This window comes from Pimephales promelas, chromosome 19, assembly GCF_988280905.1.
Source record: "Pimephales promelas chromosome 19, fPimPro1.hap1.1, whole genome shotgun sequence".
In the NCBI taxonomy this organism is placed as follows: Eukaryota; Metazoa; Chordata; class Actinopteri; order Cypriniformes; family Leuciscidae; genus Pimephales; species Pimephales promelas.
Genome location: NC_142787.1, coordinates 23,796,949 through 23,824,296, shown reverse-complemented (window position 1 = coordinate 23,824,296; position 27,348 = coordinate 23,796,949). Strand labels below are relative to the sequence as shown.

General features: G+C 37.9%; 3 protein-coding genes across 4 annotated transcripts; 1 reads left to right on the top strand and 2 right to left on the bottom strand.

Annotated features, from left to right (window-relative positions):
* Window positions 1–419: 419 nt before the first annotated feature.
* ddias (DNA damage induced apoptosis suppressor) lies at window positions 420–3,491 on the bottom strand. The gene is made up of 4 exons (XM_039693574.2): window positions 3,101–3,491; window positions 2,756–2,917; window positions 2,562–2,667; window positions 420–2,463 (listed from the first exon to the last, which is right to left on the bottom strand). Exons 1-4 carry the CDS (start codon window positions 3,211–3,213, stop codon window positions 730–732), a joined length of 2,115 nt encoding a protein of 704 aa, XP_039549508.2. The 5' UTR covers window positions 3,214–3,491; the 3' UTR covers window positions 420–729.
* A 565-nt stretch (window positions 3,492–4,056) lies between these two features.
* polq (polymerase (DNA directed), theta) lies at window positions 4,057–18,844 on the top strand. Its single transcript, XM_039693572.2, has 32 exons — window positions 4,057–4,563; window positions 4,857–4,962; window positions 5,057–5,705; window positions 6,045–6,227; window positions 6,840–6,970; window positions 7,171–7,327; window positions 7,406–7,514; window positions 7,602–7,815; window positions 7,917–8,058; window positions 8,142–8,288; window positions 8,525–8,737; window positions 8,817–8,959; window positions 9,049–9,247; window positions 9,348–9,490; window positions 9,583–9,776; window positions 9,867–9,991; window positions 10,256–10,499; window positions 11,257–13,850; window positions 13,930–14,070; window positions 14,199–14,386; window positions 14,507–14,747; window positions 15,033–15,226; window positions 15,350–15,478; window positions 15,566–15,740; window positions 15,813–15,930; window positions 16,025–16,143; window positions 17,163–17,347; window positions 17,544–17,655; window positions 17,734–17,858; window positions 17,941–18,082; window positions 18,155–18,258; window positions 18,358–18,844. The coding sequence occupies exons 1-32, from the start codon at window positions 4,502–4,504 to the stop codon at window positions 18,469–18,471; spliced, it is 7,842 nt and encodes a 2,613-aa protein (XP_039549506.2). The 5' UTR covers window positions 4,057–4,501; the 3' UTR covers window positions 18,472–18,844.
* birc2 (baculoviral IAP repeat containing 2) lies at window positions 18,336–26,633 on the bottom strand. 2 transcript variants are annotated; one of them, XM_039693576.2, is made up of 9 exons: window positions 26,486–26,633; window positions 21,686–23,243; window positions 21,489–21,588; window positions 21,333–21,411; window positions 21,197–21,245; window positions 19,671–19,913; window positions 19,334–19,588; window positions 19,062–19,103; window positions 18,336–18,920 (listed from the first exon to the last, which is right to left on the bottom strand). In XM_039693576.2, exons 2-9 carry the CDS (start codon window positions 22,608–22,610, stop codon window positions 18,727–18,729), a joined length of 1,887 nt encoding a protein of 628 aa, XP_039549510.2. In that variant the 5' UTR covers window positions 22,611–23,243; window positions 26,486–26,633; the 3' UTR covers window positions 18,336–18,726. The 2 variants fall into 2 exon arrangements, with proteins under 2 accessions (XP_039549510.2, XP_039549511.2); XM_039693577.2 differs by lacking the exon at window positions 26,486–26,633 and adding an exon at window positions 24,116–24,242.
* Between the last annotated feature and the right edge of the window lie 715 nt (window positions 26,634–27,348).

Sequence of the window (27,348 nt, the reverse complement as noted above, 5' to 3'; positions counted from 1 at the left end):
CATCTGAAACATTTTATACTTGAACGCGCGTCACTGCTTCCCGATTGGCTGCGCTGAAACGCACGAATTGGATTGGGTAACGAAAACTTTGCTCTTAATGTCATTGGTCAAAGCAGAACTAGAATATTCAAGAAGAGCCTATCAGAATTAAATAATTATATAAATCAATAAAATCACAACAGAGTACAATGTCGTCATCACCTTGAGTTAAAGACACACACTGTAGAATAATTTGCATAGAACAAAGGTTCAACGGGTTTAGAACAATATAGAGAATTATTTTATGAACAAGGTATATGCTGACTTATAGAAATTGTTTACTCTATCTATATTTGGGTTATAATTGTCCATTTTAAATACATCAGCATATTTGAAGAATTGATAAACAAAGCAAAATGAACACAATTTTAATTCCCAAGCATGTTTTTCACCCTTTTTATTATAGGCTGTGTTTGTAAGTCAGAACATTGACTATCAAACACACGCAGAGTCAGTGTTTAATTATGAATACATAATAAGGTCATAAGAATAGATTATTCTGGTGTACAAAATTAAAACATTGTTTTGTTCTGGAATAAAAAAAAAATTTAATTTTCAGTATTCAATTTTGTATAAATTATTGAAACACTTATTTACAACATTTCATACTTACAAAATAGTTTATTTGAAATTACATTTACAAAACAGAAGAAATATATCTGAATTAATCTCTCTTTTTTAACCAAACAATTAATTTTCGAACAGATCTCTGGACCATTCATTTACAGATAAATTACAACTTGCATCCTGCGTGTCAGTCTCACCTGAGAAACCCTCAGACCCAACTGTCAGCAGCTGGTCAAAATGTTGTCTTTTATCACTTAACCCCAGATCTGTGACCTTACTTTGAATCTCACATTGAAATGCTCTGGAGCACAGTGAGATTACACGTCTTCGGGTTCGCCCACTCTTCTGTTCACATGAGTGCCGATGATGATAAGAAACTGGGGTGGATTGCAAACATGGTGAAAACAACAGGGAATCTGAAACTCCAGGCTCTGATGCGTTGACATTTCTCAGTTCATTTACTTTAGAAATCTCTGTCACATCCGAAATGTTCATGTCCATACTGCTTTGACCAGAAGCAAACAAGTCTACTGAGCAATTGTACTTCTCTCCATGGTCATCAAACACAATCAGTTCCTGCTTGACTTTGCAGTTTACAGAATGGACCTCACTTTGTGCACAATGCCTGGAATATTTGCTCTCTTCATGGTTTACTGAACAAAAAGCCACAGATGGTCGGCTTTTGGTTAATTTTTTTCTTTTTAAAGTGCGTTTTTTGTTAGAAAAAGACAGCCCGTTGTTTGTAGGGTGATTAAATGAACACGTAATGTCAGGACTAAAAGGCATCGTTTTTAGCCCTAAAGAATTGGCTGTGCACAGAACAGTGGGAGTCTTAGGGATCTTAGCAATGTTCATCTTAATTTCAAGATTTTCTGGACACTCATTTTCATCGTTCTTCTCCCAGCTTATATTGTTCACATTGCGCATAGGTGAGGTCAATTCATCACCACAAAGAGGCATTTGTGTAGTCTTTGAGATACAGTTTATGACCACTGAATTTTCAGTCAGCGAGCACCTATTTTGCACTTGAATCATTTCATTTCTTTTACCTGAACTACATTCCTTAGTGTCATTTATCTCTGATATCTGAGGCTCTACCCAAACAAAATCATGTAAGCTTTCTGATAAAGGCGCATCTTCTAAACCAAAACATATATTTTGACCAGAATGACAATCAAGTGACTTCTCATGAATAGATGAATCATAATCGTCCCCAGATTTAGCTCTTACAAGGCAGTGTCCGGATGTAGTTATTTCAGAATTATTTTCACAGGAAAAGTTGCTCAATAGATTCATAGTGTCACATGCAGCAGAACTGTTCAAGTGTGCAGATGAGGATTCAAACATGTCACAACTTGAGGAAAAAGATTTTTGATTTTTTGTTTCATTCTTCAGTTCATCCTTTATACAATTAACATGCTTCAATTGACTGCTGTTGCTTTGACATGTGCATTTACATGTTCTTGTCTCTTCTTTCTTTGGTGAAAAAATATTATGATCACAGTCTCTGGACAGCTGATTACTTGATTTTTCTGGAGGGAAGCATAAGCCTGGTGATTGCCATAGGCTTGAGATTGTGAATCCGTCACTGCTGGGTTGAGAATCCAGCCTTGCACATGATGGAGGAGTATAATCAAATCCATTGAGTTCATCTCTTTGTGAACTTTGTGAGTCTTTCTGTTGTGATGGACAGATATTGTTTGCAGATTCAGAACAGCGTAAATGTGAGTTTGCTTGCAAGAGGTTTTTAAAATAAGCGATTACAGTAAATCCTGTTAAAGACTCACAAGGAGAAATTATTTGACAGGCCACTAACTGTCCAGACAGCGAAGACGTTTTGGTTTTATTATGAGGAACCTGTTAGGATGGAAGAAGAAATAAGCCAAGTAAATAAACAAAGCAGATAATCTACTGAAGATGCCCCACCCCAAATTAGATTAGGAAATTCTTCATACCTTTAATCCGAATATGACACATCTTCCTATAAAGCAGTCTTCCACAGCTTTGACAAGCAATTGTTGAACAGTATGTGTGCCATCAGTTTTCTCTGAATCAATAAAACTGGGAAAATCACATTTTTTTATCAGCAATGAATCAACAGAAATGCGTGTTAAAAATGTTTACAATTTGTAAATGCTTTAAAACATACCGTTGAAGGCAACCAGCAGTAATGCCAAAAAAGGGATTTAAACAGCCACCGAATACTGTCACACCAAATATATCTTGGTTTCTGGACACATTAAATGACAGCCTATATCTGTAGTCCACGTTTTGTAAGTCACATGTGAATCCACACCTTCCACATGTAGCCCTAAAGATATTGATACTGGAGTTAAACACTCATCCATAATTTTCAGACAACAGTACTCGGACAATAGTAATTATGTTATAGCAACAGTAATTACACATTTATGACACTTTCACCAAATACATTGCAACACACATAATTTGAAAAAGGTCAGAAAAATTGGTTATCTGAATCACTGCCACCTACCTTTTGCTCCCCTGAATTAATCTGGACAGACAGCCTTTGCAGCATGGATATATAAAACAAGAGTCTTGCAGAGAAAGTATTGTGCAACTTACGAGAGCCCGTGTATCGCTCATAAGTGCTAAAAACTACTAGCAAAGTTTACAAACATTGATCAAGATAACGCTATTTTCTGATAGGAAACAGCGGACTCGGATAACAGTGGACTCATATCATATCATATGTATATTTACATCTAACCTTACAACATTAAAGGAAATTAAATAATAAATTATTTAATTTAAACATAAAAGATCAGAAACAAAAAAGTTAGCAACAACAAGCTTCGCATTTCAAAATAAAAACGATGAGTTTCTTCCTCGTTTGTTTTATCTTTCACTCCTCAGGAAGCACAGCGCCGTCTACCGTACAATATTATGAATGATATCTGGCGATCTATGTAGTTTTAAAGCAAAGATAATTTTTAAATCTTTTAGTAGGATTACATTTTTAGATTTAAATGAGTGAAACTTTTGTGATCAGATTAATGCGATATGTATTTCTGCGCTTTGTTCATAACGTTACCATTCATACTGCAGGTGTCAGTGTTGCTTGCTATTTTCATGCATACAAATGAATCGATTCTTTTGAATTGAATGCGGTTTGCTCGCGATATTGTAATTCTTTGAATGAAGCAAAACGGTATCTCTGTTTGTTCTTGTTTGTTTAAAAGTTCAGTAAACGAAAAACAAATCGTGCAAAGTACGGCAAAGTAGAACGAAAGATTCATTTAAAAGATTGATTCGATAAATGATTAGTTCACGAACAAAACACAACAAGAATTTAATGTAATTGTTTTAACATTCTCTCTTTTTAAGTATAACGGCATGAAAACACTGCTCATTGTATGATTTTGAAAGTTTTTTTAAAGTTAAAACGAAATAATATTGTTTAATATCTGTATACAGTCACTGGAGGAAGCATCAACACTAGACGTGTTTCCCCCGGACAACTGTGCGCAAACACCGCGGGCTCTTTGATTTGGTTGTTTTTTGTTTTCCTTTACACTGTTTTGGTTTCTTAGAACTGTCATTAAATATCCATTTACACAAACATATTTTAAATGCATGTAAGGACAAATGAATCATTACTCTTTTAAATGATTTGCGATGGTGTTATGTAAATAACTTGATTCTGAATTATGTCAGCAGCTCAGCTCAACTGGCTGTAATCACGAGAGAAATGCCAGTAACTTCTTTTAATTCAGTAACATGAGTTTGTTTATGCGGAGCAACGAGAGGTAGCAACACAACACTAACGTTACCATAATAAAATAATAATAATAATAATAATAATAATTTGACTTTTTAATTTTAATTCGACCTCAGCACTGTATTAGTTTACAGCCATTTCATTTTTAATGTGATGACTACATCAACGACAAGTAAGATCTATTTGGGACAGCATCGGATTGTAAAGACTAAAGGGTAAGTGGGTATGCCATCTGAAACTGTGTTGTGGTTCTATTGATGGTGTATGTTTACAAACTTGGTTGACATGGTGAATGGTTCACCTGCTTAATTTGAAGTTTTGAACCCTTCATGTACACAAATAAACAAGTGAGACATTGTTTGAGTGCCCATTGAAAACATTGGTGTTTAAATAACAGAACTATGTATTATTTAGTTTCTAGATAAAAGCCTTTTTCCTCAGGATGAGAAACAAAAGCTTATCAGATGTGAAATATACTGTTGTCACTAACTTTTAGTTTTTCATGTAGCTTAGTTCTTGCAGATGAGAAACCATCGAATAGACAATCAAGTCACTTGCAGGCATGTTCCTCTGCAACAGACATACATGAGAAGAGAAGATGTAATGAGCCAACTGTATGTTTTTAATTGTTTTACTCAATATATTATTACACCGATGAGCTTTGGTAAGTGAAAAAATTAACATTTATCTTTTTAAAAACAAATGCAGAATAAGCAATGGATGCCAGGAGACTCCACTCTGGCTATGGATGAGGATATTTTACAAGCCATTAATGAACTGGGTCCAGAAGTCTTGAAATTCAAGAAAGATGAAAATATTCAACATGTAACTGAATCTGTATCACTTCAGAAAAACTCTGAGTTGCCACAAAATATATGTGAGCAGCAAGTACAAAATGCAGAAAATATCAGCCCTTCAAGTCCAGGGTCAGCGTGGTCACCATTAGAGCGCAAAAGAACCAGAACACAAGCCAAAAAAGAGAATGATTGGAAGGATTTGGCTCAAAAGCTTTTGTTCAGTGAAACCAAAAAGACTGAAGCAGGAGGGCGGGCCCGTGGCCGTGAGTTGAAACGTGACGGGGAATATTATTCACCTCAAAAGATCCTGAACTCCATGAAAAAAACATCTAAAGTAGCAAATGACAAGCAAAATTTAAAGTTCAGAAGAGATGCCAGCCCAAATGACTCTGTCAACACCTCCAAGGATTACATTTTGTTCAGTCCGACACATATGGCTTCTGCTAAAGAGCGATCCATGTTGCAGAAGAGGTCACTGAAAAACATTTCAGTCTCTGTGCTGACCCCTCCTCCTGGACTGGATCTTAGTGTCCTCGGTGATGCTACACTTCCAGATGCAGGTAGATTGAATTTTCCACTATTGCATGGCAGATGTCACTATTTGATCACCATTTAATAAAGTGACTTCAATATTCAGATTTTCATTATTTGGAAGTTTTGTCTTTCATAATAATCAATCATCATTTCATAATTCATAATAATCAAAATAGGCAAATTTTGTAATATTATAAATGTCTTTACTGCCACTTTTAATCAATTTAATGTGTCCTTTCTGACTAAAAGTACTAATATATTTATAAAAAAATAAATAAAAAGAAATGTACTGACTCTAAACAGTTTGAGTGCCATTTTACTATTGAAAACTATAATTATTGCATAATAATAATTATCCCAAACAGCTGAAAGCATCCATATGGGACGCCCTGCTAATCAGTCAGACAAGCTTATGCTCTCAAGTTGGGGTCTCCCTAAGCCTGTTCTGGAAAAGTACCAGAGTCTGGGCGTTCAGAGGATGTTTGAGTGGCAGGCTGAGTGTCTGACCTTGGGCAAAGTCTTGGAGGGCCAGAACCTGGTGTATTCTGGTAAATAACTATTTTTTTCTTCTTCTTGTTGGCTGCAAATGCTTTATTTGTCCTTAATTAACCTGCTGCAACAAATACAAAATATATACTTATAACTTATATACTTATTTTTTAGAGCTGCAGGATTCTGGATGAATTGATCACAATTTTTTAGTTTCAAAAAAAGATATCGACTCTCCTGTGATTCTGAACAGACAAATAACAAAAAATAACATGTGATTTACTAGCGGTTCTGACAAAATGTTTATTACTGCTGTCTATTTAAAATGTTGAATTAATCTGAAGGATTAAAAAAATGGTTTGAGTTAAAGATTCAATGACTCAAACACTTCACTTGTTTCATTACTGTATGAATCAGCATTTTTTAAACAAATCTTTTGAATAAATGATTCAATAACAATAAATGTTTTAACAGACCACTTATTGGGGTAGCGATGTAATAATTCAATCATTATTTGAAGCATTATTTGATGTTACATTCAAAAGCTGAATTGCTCAAGCTTGCGATCTTTTAACGATTAATCATGCAGCTCTACTATTTTTTTTAGAATATCTGTAATTGTGTGATATTTTTTCCCCCAGTTTTAAACATTTTAAATGTTCCTTTTTTAGCTCCAACCAGTGCAGGGAAAACTTTGGTTTCTGAGTTGTTAATCTTGAAAAGAGTTTTGGAAACAAGACGGAAGGCCATGTTCATTCTTCCTTTCGTGTCTGTGGCGCGAGAGAAGATGTTTTATCTACAGGTTGGTTTCCTTTTCTTGAGTTCATATATAATTGTCAACTATGTCAGTTGGCCCACTAATCATTTATTGTATTTTCCTTTATCAACTATGACTGTAGTACTATACGGTATGTCCATATATTTCTGAATACGTCTGGCAGTATGCATCTTGGATTTTTGTTGATCAGATTTGCTAATATTTTACTTGCCATTTTCACCCAGAATGTATTTCAGGAGGCAGGGGTCAGAGTGGAGGGGTATATGGGGAACACTTCAGCAGCTGGTGGGTTTTCAGCTCTGGATGTCGCTATTTGCACAATAGAGAAAGCTAATGGACTCATCAACAGGCTCATTGAAGAAGACAAATTGGATCTACTTGGTAAAATAATGACATCTCCTTACTTCTTAACTTTCTGTCAGGTGCTCTTATAAAAGTAATTGTTCGCCCAAATTGCAGGAATTGTTGTGGTCGATGAGCTGCACATGCTTGGGGACACTGGTCGTGGATATCTGTTAGAACTTTTGCTGACGAAAATCCAATACATTGCCCAAAAAAACGCAGCAAGGTATGCCATAATATAATGTAAAAGTCTTCAGCAATGGTTCTGATAATCATCATCTATGGTGAAGGTCAACATCTTTTCTATTTTAAGGGACTCTGGTCAAAGTACTTCTCCTGGTGTCCAAATTATTGGTATGAGTGCCACACTGCCAAACTTGGACCTTCTTGCCCGCTGGTTGAATGCTGAGCTGTATAGTACTAACTATCGACCTGTGCCATTGATGGAGTGGGTCAAGATCGGCTCAAATGTCTATGACAGATCTCTGAACCTGGTCAGACAGTTCACCCCAGCTCTTCCAGTTAAGGTCTGAGTTTGACATATTTGTTGGCATATTCATAAACTCCACCAGCTAATGTTTACTTCTGAATATTCTCAGTAACAGATAAGATGTTCTTCCATCCATAGGGAGATGATGACCACATTGTTAGCCTCTGCTTTGAAACAGTGCGGGACGGACACTCTGCACTGCTCTTCTGCCCTTCAAAAAACTGGTGTGAGAAACTAGCAGATACCATTGGAAGAGAGTTTTACAATCTTCATCACAAAGGTTTACAGATACTCAGATGGGAATTTGTTGATATTTTACTATAGCGATAATGTATTATGCTTTAACAATATTTGCTTTTACAGAAATGCAGTCAGGCTCTGGAGTGCAAAGTATATGTCTGAAGCAGGAAGGTCTTCAGGATGTAGTAGCGCAACTCAAGCGCAGTCCTGCAGGCTTAGACCAGGTCCTTCAGCGGACTGTTCCCTGGGGGGTGGCCTTCCACCATGCAGGTACATGTGCTTTGATGTTAAACTTGCATTGATTTTTCACATAAATACACATTTTTTAAAATAAAGTTCCAATACATTTTCACAAGTTTTTCTAAATATGTATTAACCATTATTTCAGTTAAAACATTTGTTTTTTAAAACGATGAAACAAAAGATGCTTAAAGAATTTAATTAAATAATTAAATTAAACTATAAAAAAATATTCAAATGATTTTTGTTCATAACCTTTGTTTCAGGATTGACATTCGATGAGCGGGATATTCTAGAAGGAGCTTTTCGTCAAGGCTACATTAGGGTGTTAGCGGCCACCTCCACATTGTCGTCTGGTGTGAATCTGCCCGCTCGACGTGTGATTATCAGAACTCCTGTTTTCAATGGTCATTTGCTGGACATCCTGACCTATAAGCAGATGGTGGGACGGGCTGGCCGTAAAGGAGTGGACACCATGGGTGAGTGATTTATTATATTACAGTATATTATATTATATATAGAGAGAGAGAATAAATGAGAGTTGTTATGATGTCTCAGGTGAGAGTGTGTTGGTCTGTAAAGAGGCTGAACGTGCAAAGGGGACGAGCCTTATCCAGGGCTCTCTCAGGCCTATCAGCAGCTGCCTGGTGAAGCAAGAGGGAGAGGGCGTCACTACCAGCATGCTCAGGGCCATCCTGGAGGTATGAATGTCTTGCTCCTCATAGTTTGTTGTATGAAACTTTCTTGGGTGAGTATGTACAGGATTTTGTTTTCATTACTTTGATTGAAGATCATCGTTGGAGGAGTTGCCAGCTCACCACAGGATGTGAGGATGTATGCTTCCTGCACTCTGCTGGCAGCCAGCATGGCAACCGAACAGCAACATCAGGAAGGAGCTGAATCAGAAACTCGAAGCAAAGGGGCTATTGAGGCCTGCATAGAGTGGCTGATGGACAATGAGTTCATAAATGTACAGAAGGAGGGAGATGGTAACAAAACTAAGGATATGAAAGAAAATCGGACAATATTTTCGTGTGGTGTGTGATGGATGTTGAGATTTTGATCATTTTATAATTATCTGTCTGACAGTGGAGAGGTACTGCCCCACGCATCTGGGTTCTGCGACTCTATCCTCATCTTTATCACCCCCAGAAGCCCTGGGAATTTTTGCAGATCTTCAGAGAGCAATGAAAGGGTTTGTGTTGGAAAATGATCTCCATATACTCTACCAGGTAGGCAAAACACTTCAGTTTATCATAGTTACAGTTAGGTTCTTAATATAAAAATATGGGTTATTAACAAAATCATGCCATGCATTTTTAAGATAACACCTGTGTATGTGGACTGGACGACAATAGACTGGTACCAGTTCTTCTGTTTGTGGGAGCAACTACCTTCTGCAATGAAGCGGGTGGCTGAGATGGTGGGCATTCAAGAAGGTTTCCTGGCCCGTTCTGTTAGTGGAAAATTAATTGCTAAAACAGAGAAGCAACGAAGACAGATGGCCATTCACAAACGGTGTTGTATTTTTTCAATTTTGAGTGCTTCATCTAATTACTGTTTACAGTTAAGTAGTAGTATGTTAATGTGTACATTTTTGTCATGCAGTTTTTTCACAACATTAGTTCTCCTTGACCTGGTAAGCGAAGAACCACTTGGAGCTGTCGCAAAGAAGTATGGCTGTAGCCGAGGACAGCTTCAGTCACTTCAGCAGTCTGCCTCAACATATGCAGGTACATTGATGCAGGCATATCTATGGAAGCTTGATTCTGAGTTACATTAAAAAACATAACTGAGATAAATTTTTAAATACGAAGTGAGATCAAGCTTTAAAAAAAGAACACATACATTAAAACAATATTTTTACATATATATGTATTTTTATGTATTTTTAAAAATAAAGTTGCTGTTACTTTTTTACACTGAGATGGAAATAGGCTTACATGCTCATCAGTATGAGATAAATGGCAAAGTTAAAATTTTGCAATTTTTTCCAGGTATGGTTACGGTCTTCTGTAACCGACTCGGATGGCACAACCTAGAGTTGCTTCTGTCCCAGTTCCAGAGTCGTCTGAGTTTTGGAGTCCAGAGGGAGTTGTGTGATCTGGTTCGTATTTCTTTATTAAACGCCTCGAGGGCACGTACACTCTACAGCTCTGGACTTGTCACTGTGGCAGAGTTGGCCAGAGCTGATGTTACAGAGGTGGAGAAGGCCCTCAGAAAAGCTATCCCTTTCAAAAGGTAATGAAACTTTCTCGTCATTGAACAGTCAATTTAAGTTAATCTTTAAATCACTAAAAATGTAAAAACACTGTTAAATATAATCTTTGGGAAATATCTTTCGGAATATCCATGTTTCATATGGTATGGTACATTAATGTTGGGATGCCTAAATTTACTTGTATCATTTAAAATGACTGATTTTTAGTGTTTTATTTTTATTTTAGGGTGTTAAACTTGCTTGTTTTTGTTAGCGTTCATAACATGAAAATAACGATCAGTTAATTGTTTTGGCCAGAATGTTAATACTCAGCCTGATCTCATGAAATTCGTATTTCCAGCGCGTGCTATCAACACACATAATCACTTTTCAGTGTGTTTATGAATGCCGTTGACTTAACGTTACATTACTGTATATATAAATATATGACCTACCTCAACCCCATCCCTAAACCTACCTATCACTGGAGATAATACCATTTATGAGTCTTCCCCTACCATCCTAGGAAAAAGAATATTGCTCCCCAGATGTAGATCTACATTTTGCTTCGTTTCGCTTAGACATTTAACGGCATGTACATACACGCGGAATCACTCGTACATTTAACAGCGTAGACATACACGCATACACTCGCATAGCTCAAAATACGAATAGATAACATGCCACTTGACTTGAAAGTGGCGTGTATGTTTACTCAAAAGTCATGATGTCATGTTGTAATACTGGTTAATTCCTATATTATTTGAAGTCACACAGTGTTAATTTGAATATCTGCAGCTCCAGGCATGCGGTGGATGAGAGCGAGGTGGAGGCTCAAGAACGCAAGAACATGCGCTGCATCTGGGTCAGTGGGAAAAAAGCCTTGACTGAAAGGGAAGCTGCTCAGCAGATCGTGGCTGAGGCCCGTCTGCTCCTCCAGCAGGATTTGGCTCTTCTTGGGGTGGAATGGAACCCAGCTTCCCTCTCAACAAAGATCCAGCCAGATTCCCATTCCCCTGAAAAATCATCCAACAAAAAACCTCTACAGTCCATGTCAAGAGACCCAGAACATGTAGAAAATGTAAATCCGAATGGGGCCGAACAGATGGTGGTGGATAAAAGTGCTGACATTAGTTTCCATCCTCTTTTGCGGCCATTAGAGTTCACTACCAGTTCAGGAAAAACAATGGATATTGGTGTATCATCTGTCGAGTGTCAGCCTGCTAAGAATTGTGAACAGCAATCAAGTGTACTGCATAAAGTTCTCAAATCAATAAATGCCAAAGATAAGGGCTGTCAGAATAATCAGACAGCTGAGTCATCGGATAGTTCTTCAGAATTACTTCAAAGGAGCTCCGGACATAATTCCCGTCTAAAAAGTACCTGCATCGCTGGCAATGACGAACATTGTGTAAGTCCTGTTTCAAAACGCAGAAAGATGAACGTTACAGATGCTGAAGCAACACCCACAGTCAATGGAGCAAAAACGGCAACTCAGATTGCAAAAAACCCTAAACTAATGTCAAAAGCTGAAGAGCTTTGCTCTTATAAACATGAAACAGACTGTAGAATAGATAAAGACAAAATGAAACTCCAGTCTTCAATTGTTGAACTGAACCAAGACATTGAGTCAAAAATACTACAGGATGGGGAAGCCACAAATGTCAATGTATTCACCTCAGGTAGGGGCAAGAAGTGCAAATCTAAAACAAAACATTTAAATGAGAGTACCCTAGAGGTTTACCATGAAACTCAACATGAAAAGCGAGAAACGGTTACTCACAGTTTCAGGAAAGTCAACCACGCAATTGAGAATGAAGATGGCTCACAAGTGAACACCAAAGTTAAAAAGGATTTAGCCTGTCATTCTGAAAAGCTCAGCTCCCCTGACTTGTACACAAATGGATTGGAAGAGTTTGGGGATAGTTTTCAACTCGATACTCAGATTGAGAAAATGCTTCAAGGGGATCATTTTTCACATGGCAATTGTAATTTAAACATTCTCAAAGAAAATAAACAGGACAATTATGTTGTTTTAGCAAATAAGATGAAAGTAATCAGTCAGTCATCTTTCCTTGAAAGTGAGAATCATGCATCTAAAAACCGAAACAAAGACCCAGTTGAATGTTTATCATCTTATGAGAATGGCCCATCCTCTGAAGGCAAACCAAAATATAACATCTCACTTACTGACAGCCAGTTGGAGAAAATTTTAAATTACAGTAACCAAGCTGCTGAAGACGAATCATGTGTAAATAAACCCACTGACCAAGGGGAAAATCATGAGTCCTCTGATCATATTACTGACAGTAGCTTCAACCGGAGCAGCAGCTTTCTGTTTGACAGTCTCTATGACAACTCCATCTTGGACGCCATGGAGGAGGCAGCAATGGATCGAGAAAACAAGGAAGAGCAGGTGATTGAAGCACATTTAAATTCAAATGGCTCTTCTCCAGAACTCATTCCAGAGAGGAGAGATGTTGTGTCAACAGAGGATCAGGAAGCAATCCAATGGGGCGAATCATCTTTCAACCTTTCTGAATGGGGAGATTCACTACTTATTGGAGAGCAGTATCTTGATAAAATGAACAATATTGTCAAGGCTTGTGATGGCCCAAGATTGGGTGCAGAGAACCCCAGCTATACAGATGACATTGTGTCTGAACTACATGTATCACAAAACAATGAGCCTCATCCAAAAGTTTCTTCTGAAAGACGACAATTAAACCACTCATCATTTCACATTAGCCCTGGAATGCAGGACATTTTTGATAAATGGTCTGATCAGTTTTCAACCTTATCTGAGCCTCTAGGGCAGTCAAATTCAACTGTGGTGAAAGCAAATGCAGCTGCTGTTCTTGTCGAAAAAGCTTGTTCCCTAATAACGAACCATGAGATTGAGCAGCGAGGTCTAAGAAGCATAAGAACTGAAGATGTTGTGCAAATCCAGGCCAAACCAGTGACACAGAATGACCCTGTTCCTCCCACACCAGTTTCTGAACCAGTAACACCACGGGTCAAAATGACCACCACAGCTGTACAATCACCTCTTAATGTCACCAAGAACAGGTCCGGACTGGATACAAATTCTAAGCCCAATACCCAGAAAGATAATCAATCTTGTTTGAGGAGAAATTCAGCATCAGAGTTAGACACGTGTCAGGCTGAGGACGGCTTTACAAGACTTTCTCAGTGTCCACCATTCCCTACTTCTAACTCCTGCAGTCCAGAAACATTTTCCATAATCGATGTGGCAAGCGATAGAAGGCTTTTCCAAACATTTGTAGAGGAGTGGAAAACAAAGGACAGATTTTCTCTTGCTGTTGCCTGTGAGAAGATAGACAGAACCCCAATGCAATCTGAGACAGTTATTGGTGGAAAATTCAAAAAACGTAAGATGTTTTGATGAAATTGTTTTCCTATATGTTTTAGTATTCAAGTTTTTAAACGTATGTAATCCCATGTTTGAAGCTACCACCCCAATGAGGAACAAAAGAAAAGATGGCTTCCTTCTGAAAGGACATGAGGATCTTGTTGTCGTTGGCATGTCTGTATGCTGGGGCGCAAAAGATGCTTATTTTGTATCTCTACAACAGGAGCTGTCAGGCACAGGTTTGAAACGTGTGATTGTCAACTTTGTGGACTAAATGTAATAAACCGTAAAAAATTTACCAACTTCAGCAAACCTGCTCGATTGAATGCTGCTATCCCCAAACCTACTCTTGTCTTTCTCCAAACAGATATAAGTGCCAGTTTAGCTCCACCGCCTCTTGATGAGACTCTTACAGTTGAGGAGCGACTGAAGCAAATTCATTGCTGCTTGGAAAAAGAATCAAGTGTGATGATCACTTATGACTTTATCCAACTTTACAAGACACTTCTCCTGGCGTGTGAGCTTGCTATGCGTGGCACATTTGAAGACCCAAAGGTTAGACAGAAATTAGAGTACAATTTTCTATGCCCTCCATCTTCTTAATTATTGAAACCACAAAGATGGATCTGATAGGGTAGGATGTCTAACTACATTCACTTATTTGTCCTTCAATAGATTGCATGTTGGCTTCTGGATTCAAGCTCCAAAGAGCGCACTCTCCACAACATGGTGTCCAGCTTCGCTACTGAGGATCTCCCGATGTTGGAAGCAATTAGTCCTGGTCAGAGTGTGCAGAGTTTAGGGATCTATGGAGATCCCAGTCACCCAGGACGTTACAGAGCTGCTGTTGAGTCTGTTTTGGTTTTCAGGGTCATGACGCAACTCAACTGTCTTCTCGAAAAGGATGGTTTCTTGGGTAGCCAACATTATTTTAGCAACTCAATTAGTCTATATCAGGGGTATCCAATCCTGCAGCTGGAGGGCCAAATGTTCTGCAGAGTTTAGCTTCAACTAGCCCCTAAACACTTGCTTAGAAATTTTGCAATCCTGAAAACCTTGATTTAGGTGTGTAAAATTAGGATTGGAACTAAATTCTGCAGGGATAGTGGCCCTTCAGTTGCAGGTTTGGACACCACAGGTCTTTGTTCAAGTTAGTATTGTAAATACTAATTATTTCATATCATGTTCTTTTCACTGCCAGATTCATTCAAGAAAGTGGAGATGCCCACCCAATACTGCCTGGCATTGTTGGAGCTGAATGGAATGGGGTTTAGTGTTGCTGAATGTGAGGCTCAGAAACATGTGATGCAAGCCAAGCTAAGTGTTCTTGAATCCCAAGCCTATCAGCTTGCAGGACATAGCTTCTCACTGACCAGTCCAGAGGATGTTGCGGAGGTTATTATCCTTCTCGCCACTCAAAATAACAATACCGAAATACATTTACCCACAAAAAAGGCATTATCCTGTGTAAAAACAAAAGAAATAAACATCTATAATCTTTAATTGCAACTGTTATAGGTGTTGTTTCTTGAGTTGAAGCTTCCTCCCAATGGAGATTTAAATGCTCCAAAGAATAAGAAGACACTGGGCTACACTAGAAGACCGGGTGCCCGTATCAAACTTTCTAAACAGTTCAGTACAACCAAGGTACATTCCATAGTCTCAGATTTTTCTAACGTTTAAATCTGTGGTATGTATGCACTTCCTAAATGCACTCTTTTCTTGTTTCGTCAGGATGTTTTAGAAAAGCTCAAGCCATTGCATCAGTTGCCAGGTGTTATTCTTGAGTGGAGGAGGATCACGAATGCTTTGACAAAAGTAGTTTTCCCCTTGCAAAGAGAGAAGAAGTGGCACCCACATCTGAAGATGGACAGAATTCATCCAGTCTCACAGTCACACACTGCCACAGGTGTGAAGCATAAGAAATAACAATTATTTGTGCGTCTGCTCGGGACAGTATTTTAATGCTTTTCTCACATAGGTCGTGTGAGCTTCACTGAACCAAACATTCAGAACGTCCCAAAAGATTTTGAAATTCAGATGCCAACACTTATAGAAGAAAGTCAACCATCACTGAATAATGGTGCAAGCAAGATGTGGTATGATCTTACATTGTTGCACTGCAGTTACATGTCCAGTATTACACATTTAAAATATATTTTATTGTATGATATGTTTATTTATGTATTTCAGGGGGAAACGATCAAAGACAAACCAGCTATTGGCACCACTTTTAAAAGTACCTGACAAATCACCAGATAAAGGGATGCCATTTTCTGTCAGCATGAGACATGCTTTTGTTCCCTTCTCAGGTTTGAAACTTTTTTGGGTCAAGAGAGCTGGGGATAGTTCACTTTGAAATGAATTTTTGATATGTTTTAGCTTACCTCAAGGGCATCCAAGATGTAGGTGTCTTTGTTTCCACAGCATTTTCAAATTTGACATTTTTTGGTCAAACCGTTGTTGTCTGTCAGTCATAATGCAGGTCTATGGGGATCTCCTAAAAGAGCATGCACAGAGAAGTCGAAATTAAACATGATTTAATGACTTGTGAATGCAAGTACACACTGATGGCCTAAGGCACAAAACTAGAGGTTTGTGTGAGAAAACGAACAATATTTATATAATTATTACCTCTTGTTGACAGCCGTCGAACTAATCTGAACCAGATCCGTCTCCAGACGTTACGCCGGAAGTGATCTCTCGCGCGTCTACATCAAGCATTGTTTACACGGAGATTTCGGAAGTTTCACCTTTTACTAAATATATTTAGATATACTGGAAATCGCAATGGAAGACGATTTCGATATATCTAAATATGTTTAGTGAAAGCAAGGTAAAACTTCCGAAATCTCCGTGTAAACAATGCGTGACGCACATGCTCACGCGATCACTTCTGGCGTCACGTTGGAGACGGTTCAGTTCGGTTCAATTGGACATCTGATTCAGATCAGTTCGACGGCTGTAAACAAGAGGTAAAAACTATATAAATACTGTTCGTTTTCTCACGTGTCTTATGCCATCAGTGTGTAGTTTACATTCACAAGTAATTAAATCATGTTTAATTTTGATTTCTCTGTGCATGAGGTGGGCTCCATAGACCTCCATTTAATGACTGACAGACAACAACACTGGTTTGACCGAAAAAATGTCAAAATTAAAAATACTGTGGAAACAAAGACACATACATCTTGGATGCCCTTGAGGTAAGCTAAAACATATCAAAAATTAATTTCAAAGTGAACTTTTCCTTTACTGGCAACTGTTTGCATTTATAAAATGTTTTATGCCACATTAACACTACCTGTTTTAATCTTATACACGTGTTCAGGAGGTCTGATTCTGGCTGCTGACTACTCACAGTTGGAGCTTCGCATCTTGGCTCACCTATCCCGAGACAGACGGCTCCTCCATGTGCTTAACAGTGGTGCAGATGTGTTTAAAAGCATAGCAGCTGAGTGGAAAATGGTGGAGCCTGCTTCGGTTGATGATAACATGAGGCAAGAGGCCAAACAGGTTTGCTACATTATTTATTGTACATACATTTACATGTCTCTTTCAAAAAAGTATCTGAGACTATAATACAGTAGTCACTAGTTGAATCACTTGCAACTGCTTGATAACACTTTAGTAGTTAATAGTGAGAATTGGAGCTAAAGTTTGACCAAAATTGTATTGGTTGTCACTGAAATCGTATCATCTTTGTCAACAGATTTGTTATGGAATAATCTATGGCATGGGAGCCAAGTCACTTGGAGAGCAAATGGGCATTGAGGAGAATGATGCTGCCTGTTACATTGAGACATTTAAATCCAGATACACCGGTAATTGACAATGTATGCTTGCTTTCTGGTCAATAAAGGCTGTAATGATAATAACAGCGTCATTTCTTACCTTTTAAGGCATACAGAACTTTCTTCGTGAAACTGTGCAGAAGTGTGGGAAAAATGGTTACGTGAAGACATTACTCGGAAGGAAGCGTTTCTTGCCTGGGATAAAGGACTCGAATGTGTACATAAAGTCTCACGTAAGTCTTCATGAGCCTGCCATTCGAAAATATCTGCTGTGGAATAAGAGTTTAAGTTTGATCGTCTAACCATCTTTTTTAGTCAGAGCGACAGGCAGTGAACACGACCGTGCAGGGCTCTGCCGCTGACATTGTGAAATTAGCAACCATCAACATCCAGCGCAGACTGGAAGCAGCGTTTCCTGGAATGCCTACATCACATCAGCACCCTCCAGTTAAAATGGGTATGACCCACTTCATATTATGGCATTTTTTAACTTTTAAATATGGAATGTGAATTGAATATGTTTTTTCAGGTGGTAGACACAGAAATCAGTTCAGACCACCTCGAGGAGGCTATTTTATACTTCAGCTGCATGATGAACTTATCTATGAGGTTGCAGAGGAAGACGTCATTCAGGTAATTAAGAAGACCATTCTTTCTGAATAATGCATTTACTGTGGAATATTAAAAAAGCTCAATGGTGACAAGTCAAATTGTATTTTTTTTTTTTGACAGGTTGCTCAGATTATGAAGCGAGAAATGGAATGTGTTGTAAAATTATATGTAAAGCTTAGAGTAAAAGTCAAAGTGGGTCCAAGCTGGGGTAACCTTCAAGACCTGGACATATAAAACAAGTCATCAACTGTTTATGATTGTTGTACATTAATGAATTTATTAAAACACTAAATGTGCAGATGTGTTTTTTTATATGCTGTAAATATTTTTAATCTAAAATAAAATTCAACAGAGGCTATTAAGAACTTAATTAAAACTTGAAATGCAAACGTTTTTGTACATTTGTCCAAAACATTAAAAAGATCAAACATAACATTTGTTTGGTTTCATTGTTTTTATTTGCTCCAATTTTAATTTTAAAACTTCTCTTTATGATAGGAAAGTACGGACAGTGCCTTTGACCAATCCTCTACATATGGGACACTTACGCAGAGAAGGTGCACATTCTTTGCACACAACTAGGTGACCACAGGGGATGAAGACAATATTCACTTCCTTATCCATGCAAACTTTGCATGTGCGCTCCTCTTGAAGTCGTCTTAACTGTTCCTCCATAGGCAAGTCTGTGAACATGATGGACACTGTTATTTGCTTTAAACAAACTCTGTTTCAGAGTGGGATCTAACTGATTTTCTTAGTGTGATGGCTAGAGATAAAAAAAAGTGCAAAATCAAAAGAAAACCTTTTCTCATGTTTGAATATACCTGAAAGATCTTGACTCGGTGATGCAGCTTCATTTGTCTGGGCTGAAATTGCAGTAAGAACAAAAAAATAAAAATTGGTTGTCAATATAATGTAGTGATATGTTTGATGTGGATTTGTATGTTTGATGTGGATCTTTATAAATGGCATCACCTTTTATTTTTTAAGTGATTCAAGTGTTCCTATCTACTGGCCGTGCAGTTTCACGCAGACTAACGACATGCAACACTGAAAATTCACACTTTTTCTTGTATTTGATTCAAATATCACATACCCATCAGTTCTCTCAGCAGGTAGACATCATTCTTCTTGATCCAGTTGCGGAAAACCTCTGCTGCTGCATTTCCTTTCGACAGGACTAACTCGATGAGCTGCCCTGTCTGCTGCTTGACTGTAGTGCAGTTACGAATAATGTCATACTCTTTCTGTGAGATGACGTTCTCCTCCAGAAGATGGTCCATTAAGCTCTGCACACTTTTTAGGCGCTGTGACAAGGCAACATGATGTTTCTTAAGAAAAGTAAAACCATCTGTAAAGAAACACAATACGAGTTAGATTAAATTGAATTCAAACATTGATTCATGAGACCCAATCTTATTCTGTAAAAATACCTGATGCCATTTCTTCGGCAAGAAGCTCTCGCTCCTCCTCTCTCTTCTCATCTTCTGCACTTAGTAAATCAGACACCAATTCTTGAACGGTTTTGTAATTCTCTCCACTTGCGAGAATTTTGCTCTGAACGGTTTGCTTCACCAGGCCACGCTCAAATCCCATCTCTAAAGCTGACTTCACCACAGGATTGTTCATCATCACTGCATCTTCTGAACGGTCTTCTCCAGGACCAAGGTGTACAACTACACATGGGTTTTGAAAAAAAAAAAAAATGTTATTCAATTGAGATGAACATTCATTTAAAATGAATATTGACATTATATGTCAGTTTTAATGTTATAAAAGTTACCAAGGCAGTTAAAATAACTTAAATGTTGATCTCATCAATGAAATTTGGCTTAATTTTGCACTTTCAACTTTACTAACTTTAATAACTTTACTAAAATTAATGAATATAGAACAACATGAAATGCAAAATTTCAAGGATATGTTCATCAAAGACAAAACATTGAAAAAATTGTCACTGATAGTAAGCCTAAAGATACGGTGTAATTCACCTTTGGCTAAGCCCCGCCCCCCTTAGTTACTGTTGCTACATCCATCAAACTTCATCTGCGCTCTGCATGGCTTATGCTGTAACAGCTCTTCCTGCTGAAATGTTATCAAACTTTTATAAAGCAGCAAATAAAGTGTCCGATAGAAGTAGGCAAAAGGGGCAGCAATATGCATTCGAAGGCTATTTTCAAGACATACAGGTGAAACGCAATCAACAACAAGGCATCCAAAATAGAGGCAAAAGCATAATGTTAACGTTACAGGTCACAGTCAAAAAATGAACCACCGCATTTCCTACTAATCGAGACGGAGGCTGGGACTAACAATATCAGGGAGCAACACTGTTCATGCAAAGCTGGGTAGGTCTCTATTCACTTCTATAATCGTTATTACAAAGCAAACAGACTACACGAGTACTGTATAACGTTGTATTTATTAGCAGCGTGTGCTAGCGTATCAACAACCGGTATGAACCAAAATCATAACCTAAAACATTATAAAACGGTTTAACTAGTATAACTTCACACTTACAGTAAGGTTAGAAGTAAAAAAAGATGCGCTTGTTGATCTTTGCGGGGTTTAGCTGACTGAGGACATCCATGCAGTTTAATCCAAACACGACACTTGTCACTGTCAGGATTTTACTTGGGTTTTGGAAAGAGAAAAAAAGGACACCCCCCTCCAACCTCTCTGGGAAACGCGTATCTGTGTTGCAAATGCCTGAGGCACAACGTTTAACCATATTTTGGATAAAACTTCGACGGTAATAGCCTGCCGAGACCAAAAATATGAGACGCCTCGGTTGAAAGTCTATGGAGCACAGTGAAAAACTGTCGGACCTCTGTGGGAGTTGGTTCTTGGCTGGGCTGTGATTGGTCAATCTACATTCTAGGGCGTTGCTTAGCCAAAGTTGAATTTATATGGAGAATGAGCATCACATGTAGCTCCAAATCACCAGAAAACAACTTACCAGGTGGATCAACAAATTCTCTTGAGTTGCTGTCTCCATTAGTCAAGAGCTGTAAGACATGTGAACTAAGTAAGATATCCATCAGTTTGCATCACATCGTTTAAAAGAACTAAAGACTCCAGAATCTCTCATATACCTGTTCAAATAGTCTTGGAAATCTTGCTTGAATCTGATGAACAAACTCTTGGCCCTTTTCTTGCAACAGGTATTCACATCTAGAAGAACATAAATGCATAATTAATAAAATGCCATCATGGGACAGAAAATGACTCCAAAAGCCTCTTCTATTTACCTTGGAAACCACTTAGCATGTTCTACCCATGGATCATCACCAGACTCCCAACATCTGAGTCCACCATCACAACAAAAGCACTTCACGTCGTCATTACGACCTACCGAAACGGAAATAATTGCGAATATGTTAGAATGAGCATCTAAGCACTAAAATTAGACCTTTAATGACATTAATAATATGACCAAGGCTCTTACCAACATAGTAAAAACCAGCTTTAGCCAATTGGTCTGGTCGAACGGGTATTCTTGAGGGCCAGTTGACAAACGTGAGCAACCTCTCTTCACACTGTTGCATTGCCGAGTTCGATACATTGGAAAGGCCGCCACCGGATAAAGGTACATTATCTGCACGGTCGCCTCGAACGAAGCGGCAGTTGGGGTAATGCCTCTGGTGCTCTGATACTGCCCGATCTCCCGGTTCCCAGTTGCTAAGCTGGCCTCCACAACTGAAGCAAGCCACCCTGTCGCCCTGGCCAAGGTAGTAGAAACCAGCTTTGGCAAGCTCAGCTGGAGTTACTGTAGCAAGAGTCCAATTCTGAAAGGTGTCAAGGCGTTCCTGTTCCCGACGCATACCAGGATTGTGACAAGCCGGAGGTCGCTGGTGAGACATATCCTCCACTCCACGGGAGGAAATGGGACTGGAGGGGGCCAGGTTGCTGAATCCCATGTTTAAGTAACCCACCTGCTCCTCCGTTTGGCCTGAAACGGATGCCGTGGTGGTCGACGTTACTGCGGTCGCAGGGGCGGACAGCTGTAGGATGGCTACGTTGCGAAGCGGGGAAAAGGCAGAGTGAGAGGACGACAGGAGGTTTGCGGTGGCGGGTAAACTCTGGATGAAGCTGCAGTTGGGAGAGAGCTGTTTGTGGCGCTCGGCAGGGCAGTCGCCGGACTGCCAGTTGTCGGCCGTCACATTGCAGCGGAAACATTGGACACGATCACCTACTCCGGTGTAATAAAACCCTGCTCGCGCAAGACTCCTCTCTGTCACTGCTGCAGTGCTGGGGAACTTGGCATACGTTGATATACGAAAGAGTTCAGAAGAATTATCATATTGTAAATCGGCAGGGGAGCTATTGCGACACAAACCACGAAGGAAAGCACTGTTTTGTAGAATTTCCATTTGAAAAAAAGAGAGAAAGAAAGGGATATCCAGCAGAGAGAAAGGCTTGATTGTAATACCCTGTGTGTGCAAGCAGAGAATGAACTATGTGAGCAAGACAAACAAGATTACACAAACATCTAACCCCTTATGAAAAAATAAAACTCCAAATTCCTCCTTATCAATCATCTGATTACAACATGACTGGATTACACCACAGGGCAAAATTGTGTTTCTTCATAGAACTGGTGACACGTGCCTTGAAAACTCCATGAACATAATGTGATCCATAACGCAAGCTTGGTTAGATGAACAAAATGAGTCGTATAAAATCCCTGTATGGCAGCTTTTGAAACTCATCCTGGATCACTAGGAAATACACCAAAGCCACACTGAACAAAACACATTTTTAAATGAAAAATGGTGGTTTCTTTGGACCGTAAGTTAACATATAATCAATAAGAAATCTAACAAAGATGTGAACACATGGTGCGTCACACAAGCCATTCAAGCCTTTCTCTCTGCTGGATATCCCATGACTGGTGTCTAGTCGTCCATGACAGAACACATAATCTTATAAAAAAAATTTAACTCCTGAACAGATAAAAGGTCAACGTAGGGGGTATGTGCGTCCTCCCTCTATGATGCAGGAACCTGAAAATAATACAGAGAACAGGTCTAAATTAATGACCTTGAATTTCCCAAAAGACATGAAGGGTAGAGTTCAGAAGTCAGAATTTTTTTCTTTCTAAAGCTGGATGAAGACCCCTATGATTAGTCTTTCAAGTTAGTCATTAATTTTTTTACTTCAAGAATGGTCCTAAGGTAGACTGGTCTAATTTGAATCCACAAGCTAAGAAAGATTAGCCCCAACTAATTGGCCAGAATAGTTGTTAAGAAGACACAGTCTTAACATGGCTACTTTAATACAACTGGCCCCTGCTGGATTTATCATTGCAGATCATTACGTGCTTCTGAAACAGACATTTCCTTGTTCCTCCCACCAATTAAAACATTACAAATAAAATTACAAAACAGAAGATATTCCTTGACTTATTTTCATTCTCTTGCATCAAAAATACGGTTGTTTTTTTAAATGTGGCTTTTTCATTGGTTAAGGTTTTATCTTAAAACAAACGCAAAAAAAACTTTTTTATTTTTTTTTATTTTGTTTTTTATGTGATGCATGTCCACTGGGTGGTGATTAATTATTCCGACATTCCACCCCTTGTTCTGATAAATGAGATCTTTGACGTATTCGATTCGAAAAGCAAATAACTTGATGTGACTCATTCCATTCCACAGACCACAAGTTTCTGAATCATATTAGGTAAACGAGGTGAAATCCAGTGCTTCGTTGTCACGGAAAAGGCAGTCGTGTCTTCTCTTTACGCTACCATTTTCCGTACTTGGGGTGACCAGACAATTTTTTCTATTTTAAGGACACAAACAAGACCTACAACACTACTAAGATAATCAAAACTTGATTTTTGGCCAATGAAGAGCTAAAAAAAAATCAGACTCACCAATGCTAAGAGCAAAAACGAATTTTGTTCAACATCACAAAATGTCCTTTCTGTTCTGTGCTTCTGTACAGCGTCAGCACAGCGGGCGAATTGCGGAAATGACGTCACACAGTAACCGTCAAGCTTTTAAAGTATAACATGTAATTATTATATATCGTAAAATAAATTTAATTAGGGAGAAGCAATCTTCATGTTTGTGTACATAATAGATGTTCTGTGTCTAGGTTTTATTGTTGTCAGTGTGTGTGTGTGTGTGTGTGTGTGTGTGTGTGTGTGTGTGAGGGAGAGAGAGAGGGGGAGAGAGCTTTCAAAAAATTGGCTTTCATTGTCCTTTTCATAGGGATTTGTTAGAACTGACTTCTTCACATGATGAGTTCTATTTTTCCATAAGAAATTAATAAGTAGCTTGTCAATCTCAGTAATATGTTTTTTTTTTTGTCCACATGGAGAGATAGAGCTGGATATGTTCCGTGATAAACCTTCTGCCTTAGACAGTAGGGTTCTGCCTCTGAATTGTCGTATACCTTTGAACTTTACCCAAAAATCTAAATTAGCCCATGATTTATATATCTAAGGTGTATGAAATTCTTCTTTCAGACGAATACAATCAGAGTTATATAAAAAAAGTCCTTGCTCTTCCAAGCTTTATAATGGCAGTGAATTGTTGTTTCTGTTTTGAAAATCCATAAAAGTGCATCTATCCATCATAAAAGTATCTATCCATCATAAAAGTGCATTTATCCATAAAAAATATTAAATAAAAAATGATGCAAAAAAAAATATGAAAAATATTCATATTCAAGTTGCACGTTAGATTTAAGTCAAATGTTCGTTCGGCCGAAAGATAGTTATTCACTTTATAAAGTTTTAAATATGGATATTTTTCTTAAATCTCCATCTTCCTCATCACTCCACATAAAGTCAACATCTGAGATAGTTTCATCAGTTATATGTTCAAGCACTTCAAGAACTGTATATCCTGCATTTAAAAAAGTTTAAAAAATGTATCGGTACTGTGATATAGATTTTTTTTTTTATAGAAGACATTTCAATCAGCATTACTGGACATGTGATTTCAGTAACAGGCCTTTTAAACCCTAACACTGTCCAATCTAATGGAAAGAAACATTTGAAAAAATCCTGATTTAAAACGTGCAATTCTACAATCGATTTTTAACTTTAATTAATAAGTTCAATCTTTCTATTTTACATACAAACTATGACATACTGGCAAAAATACATTAAAAAATGTAAATAAAACTATAGAAAATGTAGCTTCTGTGTTTGGAGTGATGTGCTGCCATGCTTCCCTTCAATGTAGTGTTTTTTGTTGTTGTTGTTGTTTACTTGCAGAGCTACTGGCATTTGATTGGATGACAAATGTGTGGATGACAAAGGTGAAATACTCCATAGGAACAATGTAATACAGTTTTTTAGGTTATCGAAATGGACACAGCATCAGGGAGAGTATCTGACGAGGAGACGCTGGATTGCATGGTTGGCTGATGCCTTTAGTATACGATTTTCACTGTTTGCTGTGCCTTAACGATCATACGCAAAAGTGTTGTTTGAGTGTTCATTACTTTTTTTTATTTCTTTGAAATAAATGTTTGAAACAACTTGATATGGCTTAACAATATTTATTGAGAACTGAAATATATGTATATTTGGACAATATAAGTTTAATGGACAACATAAGTAATAATAATAAATCAATAATACTGTTATTAGTGCAAAAGAACAAATATCTTGATGCTGCTTCTCCAAATATAGCTGTTTTGCGCTTTGTGCGAGTTTGTTCCTGCAAGGTCCCTTTTCTTTTGCCTTATCTTTTAGCATTGCTTTACTTTCTTCCTTTTTTCTCGTATTCTTAGATCCGTCTCTGTCCTGCCAAAATAATAAATGCGCGAAAATTAAAGAGCTCTGGAATGTTTAGTCGCGTCTCTGTGGGGTTCTAACATAGGGTTCTAAAGGCGTTGCCGCTGGTAACCGATAGCGTCTCCTACCATCATGGCCGACCGGCTCATACCCCGCCCAAATCTCCTCATTCTGAGTTGACTAAACGAGGGCAGAATATTATTGTGTGAATAATGAAAATGATCAGTGTTTTTAAATAATCACAACCCAGTTTTTAGAAGGAATCACCAAATAAAGAACATCAAATAAGGTTGACAATAAATTAATAAAACATAAAAAATAGAAAATAATTCCCCCTGTAACATTTCTTGATTGATTTGTTAATAGACTAACGTTAATTACATACAATCCTATTTCCCACTCCCATAATAAGGGTGGTATATTATAGGTCTAAATCTGAGTGCAGAATTTCACCAAACAGTGCCTGGTTAGAATCAAAAAATATATACTTACCAGAGAAAACGTAGGCAGACGAATCCACAGCGAAGTCTTGTTCAAGTTAGTAGTCATAAATAGAGAATTAGGCTTTTCATCAAGAATTGAATTTCATGAATCAGCTCAACCCCCTAAACTACGGGACTTTCCTAGGGCAGGAAGTAGGCTAAAAGGGACTTTCCAACCGAAGACAAGGCAAGACCACGCCCACACCGCATACTATTGTATAGCCTACATAAACAAATTTTAGTTGGCTTGAGAAAGCCAACTTACTGAAATCCTATTTAAACTTATTATTATTATTATTCTTTTATATACTATTTTTATAATATATAGACATGCATTCATATGTAAAATTAAAATAACGGCTATATAAAATCATAGCCCACTTCTCACAATCTTCCAAAATATTTTAAGTAATTCAAATTAGAATTACCCATGATAAAAAAGGAGTAGGAAGAAGTTTATAACAAACTTTTCAGGTCCTACCCCCTATATCTCAATCTTTATCTTACAAAACAAATTAATGCTTCTCATTCATTTCCATAGCAAATCAAATAATAACACATCCATACTAAACTAAAAATGTAGACCAAGAAACCTGTATACAATACTATCACCTCAAATCCTTTTCGTATCCATTTAATATCTTCAGTTTAAATAGTCCTTTAAATTTACTCATTGTTGAACATGATTTCATCTTGTTCCATATTCACTCCTTTGGTTGTGATGCAGTGATATTTTGAATTTGTTCTTTTACATTTCTTTTTAAAAACAAAATGATCCTCTCTCTAATCTGGAACAACTCTTGAATATTGTTCGATAGCTGTTGATTATTTATTTGATACATAATTTGTGCAGTTTTGAAGTCAACAATATCT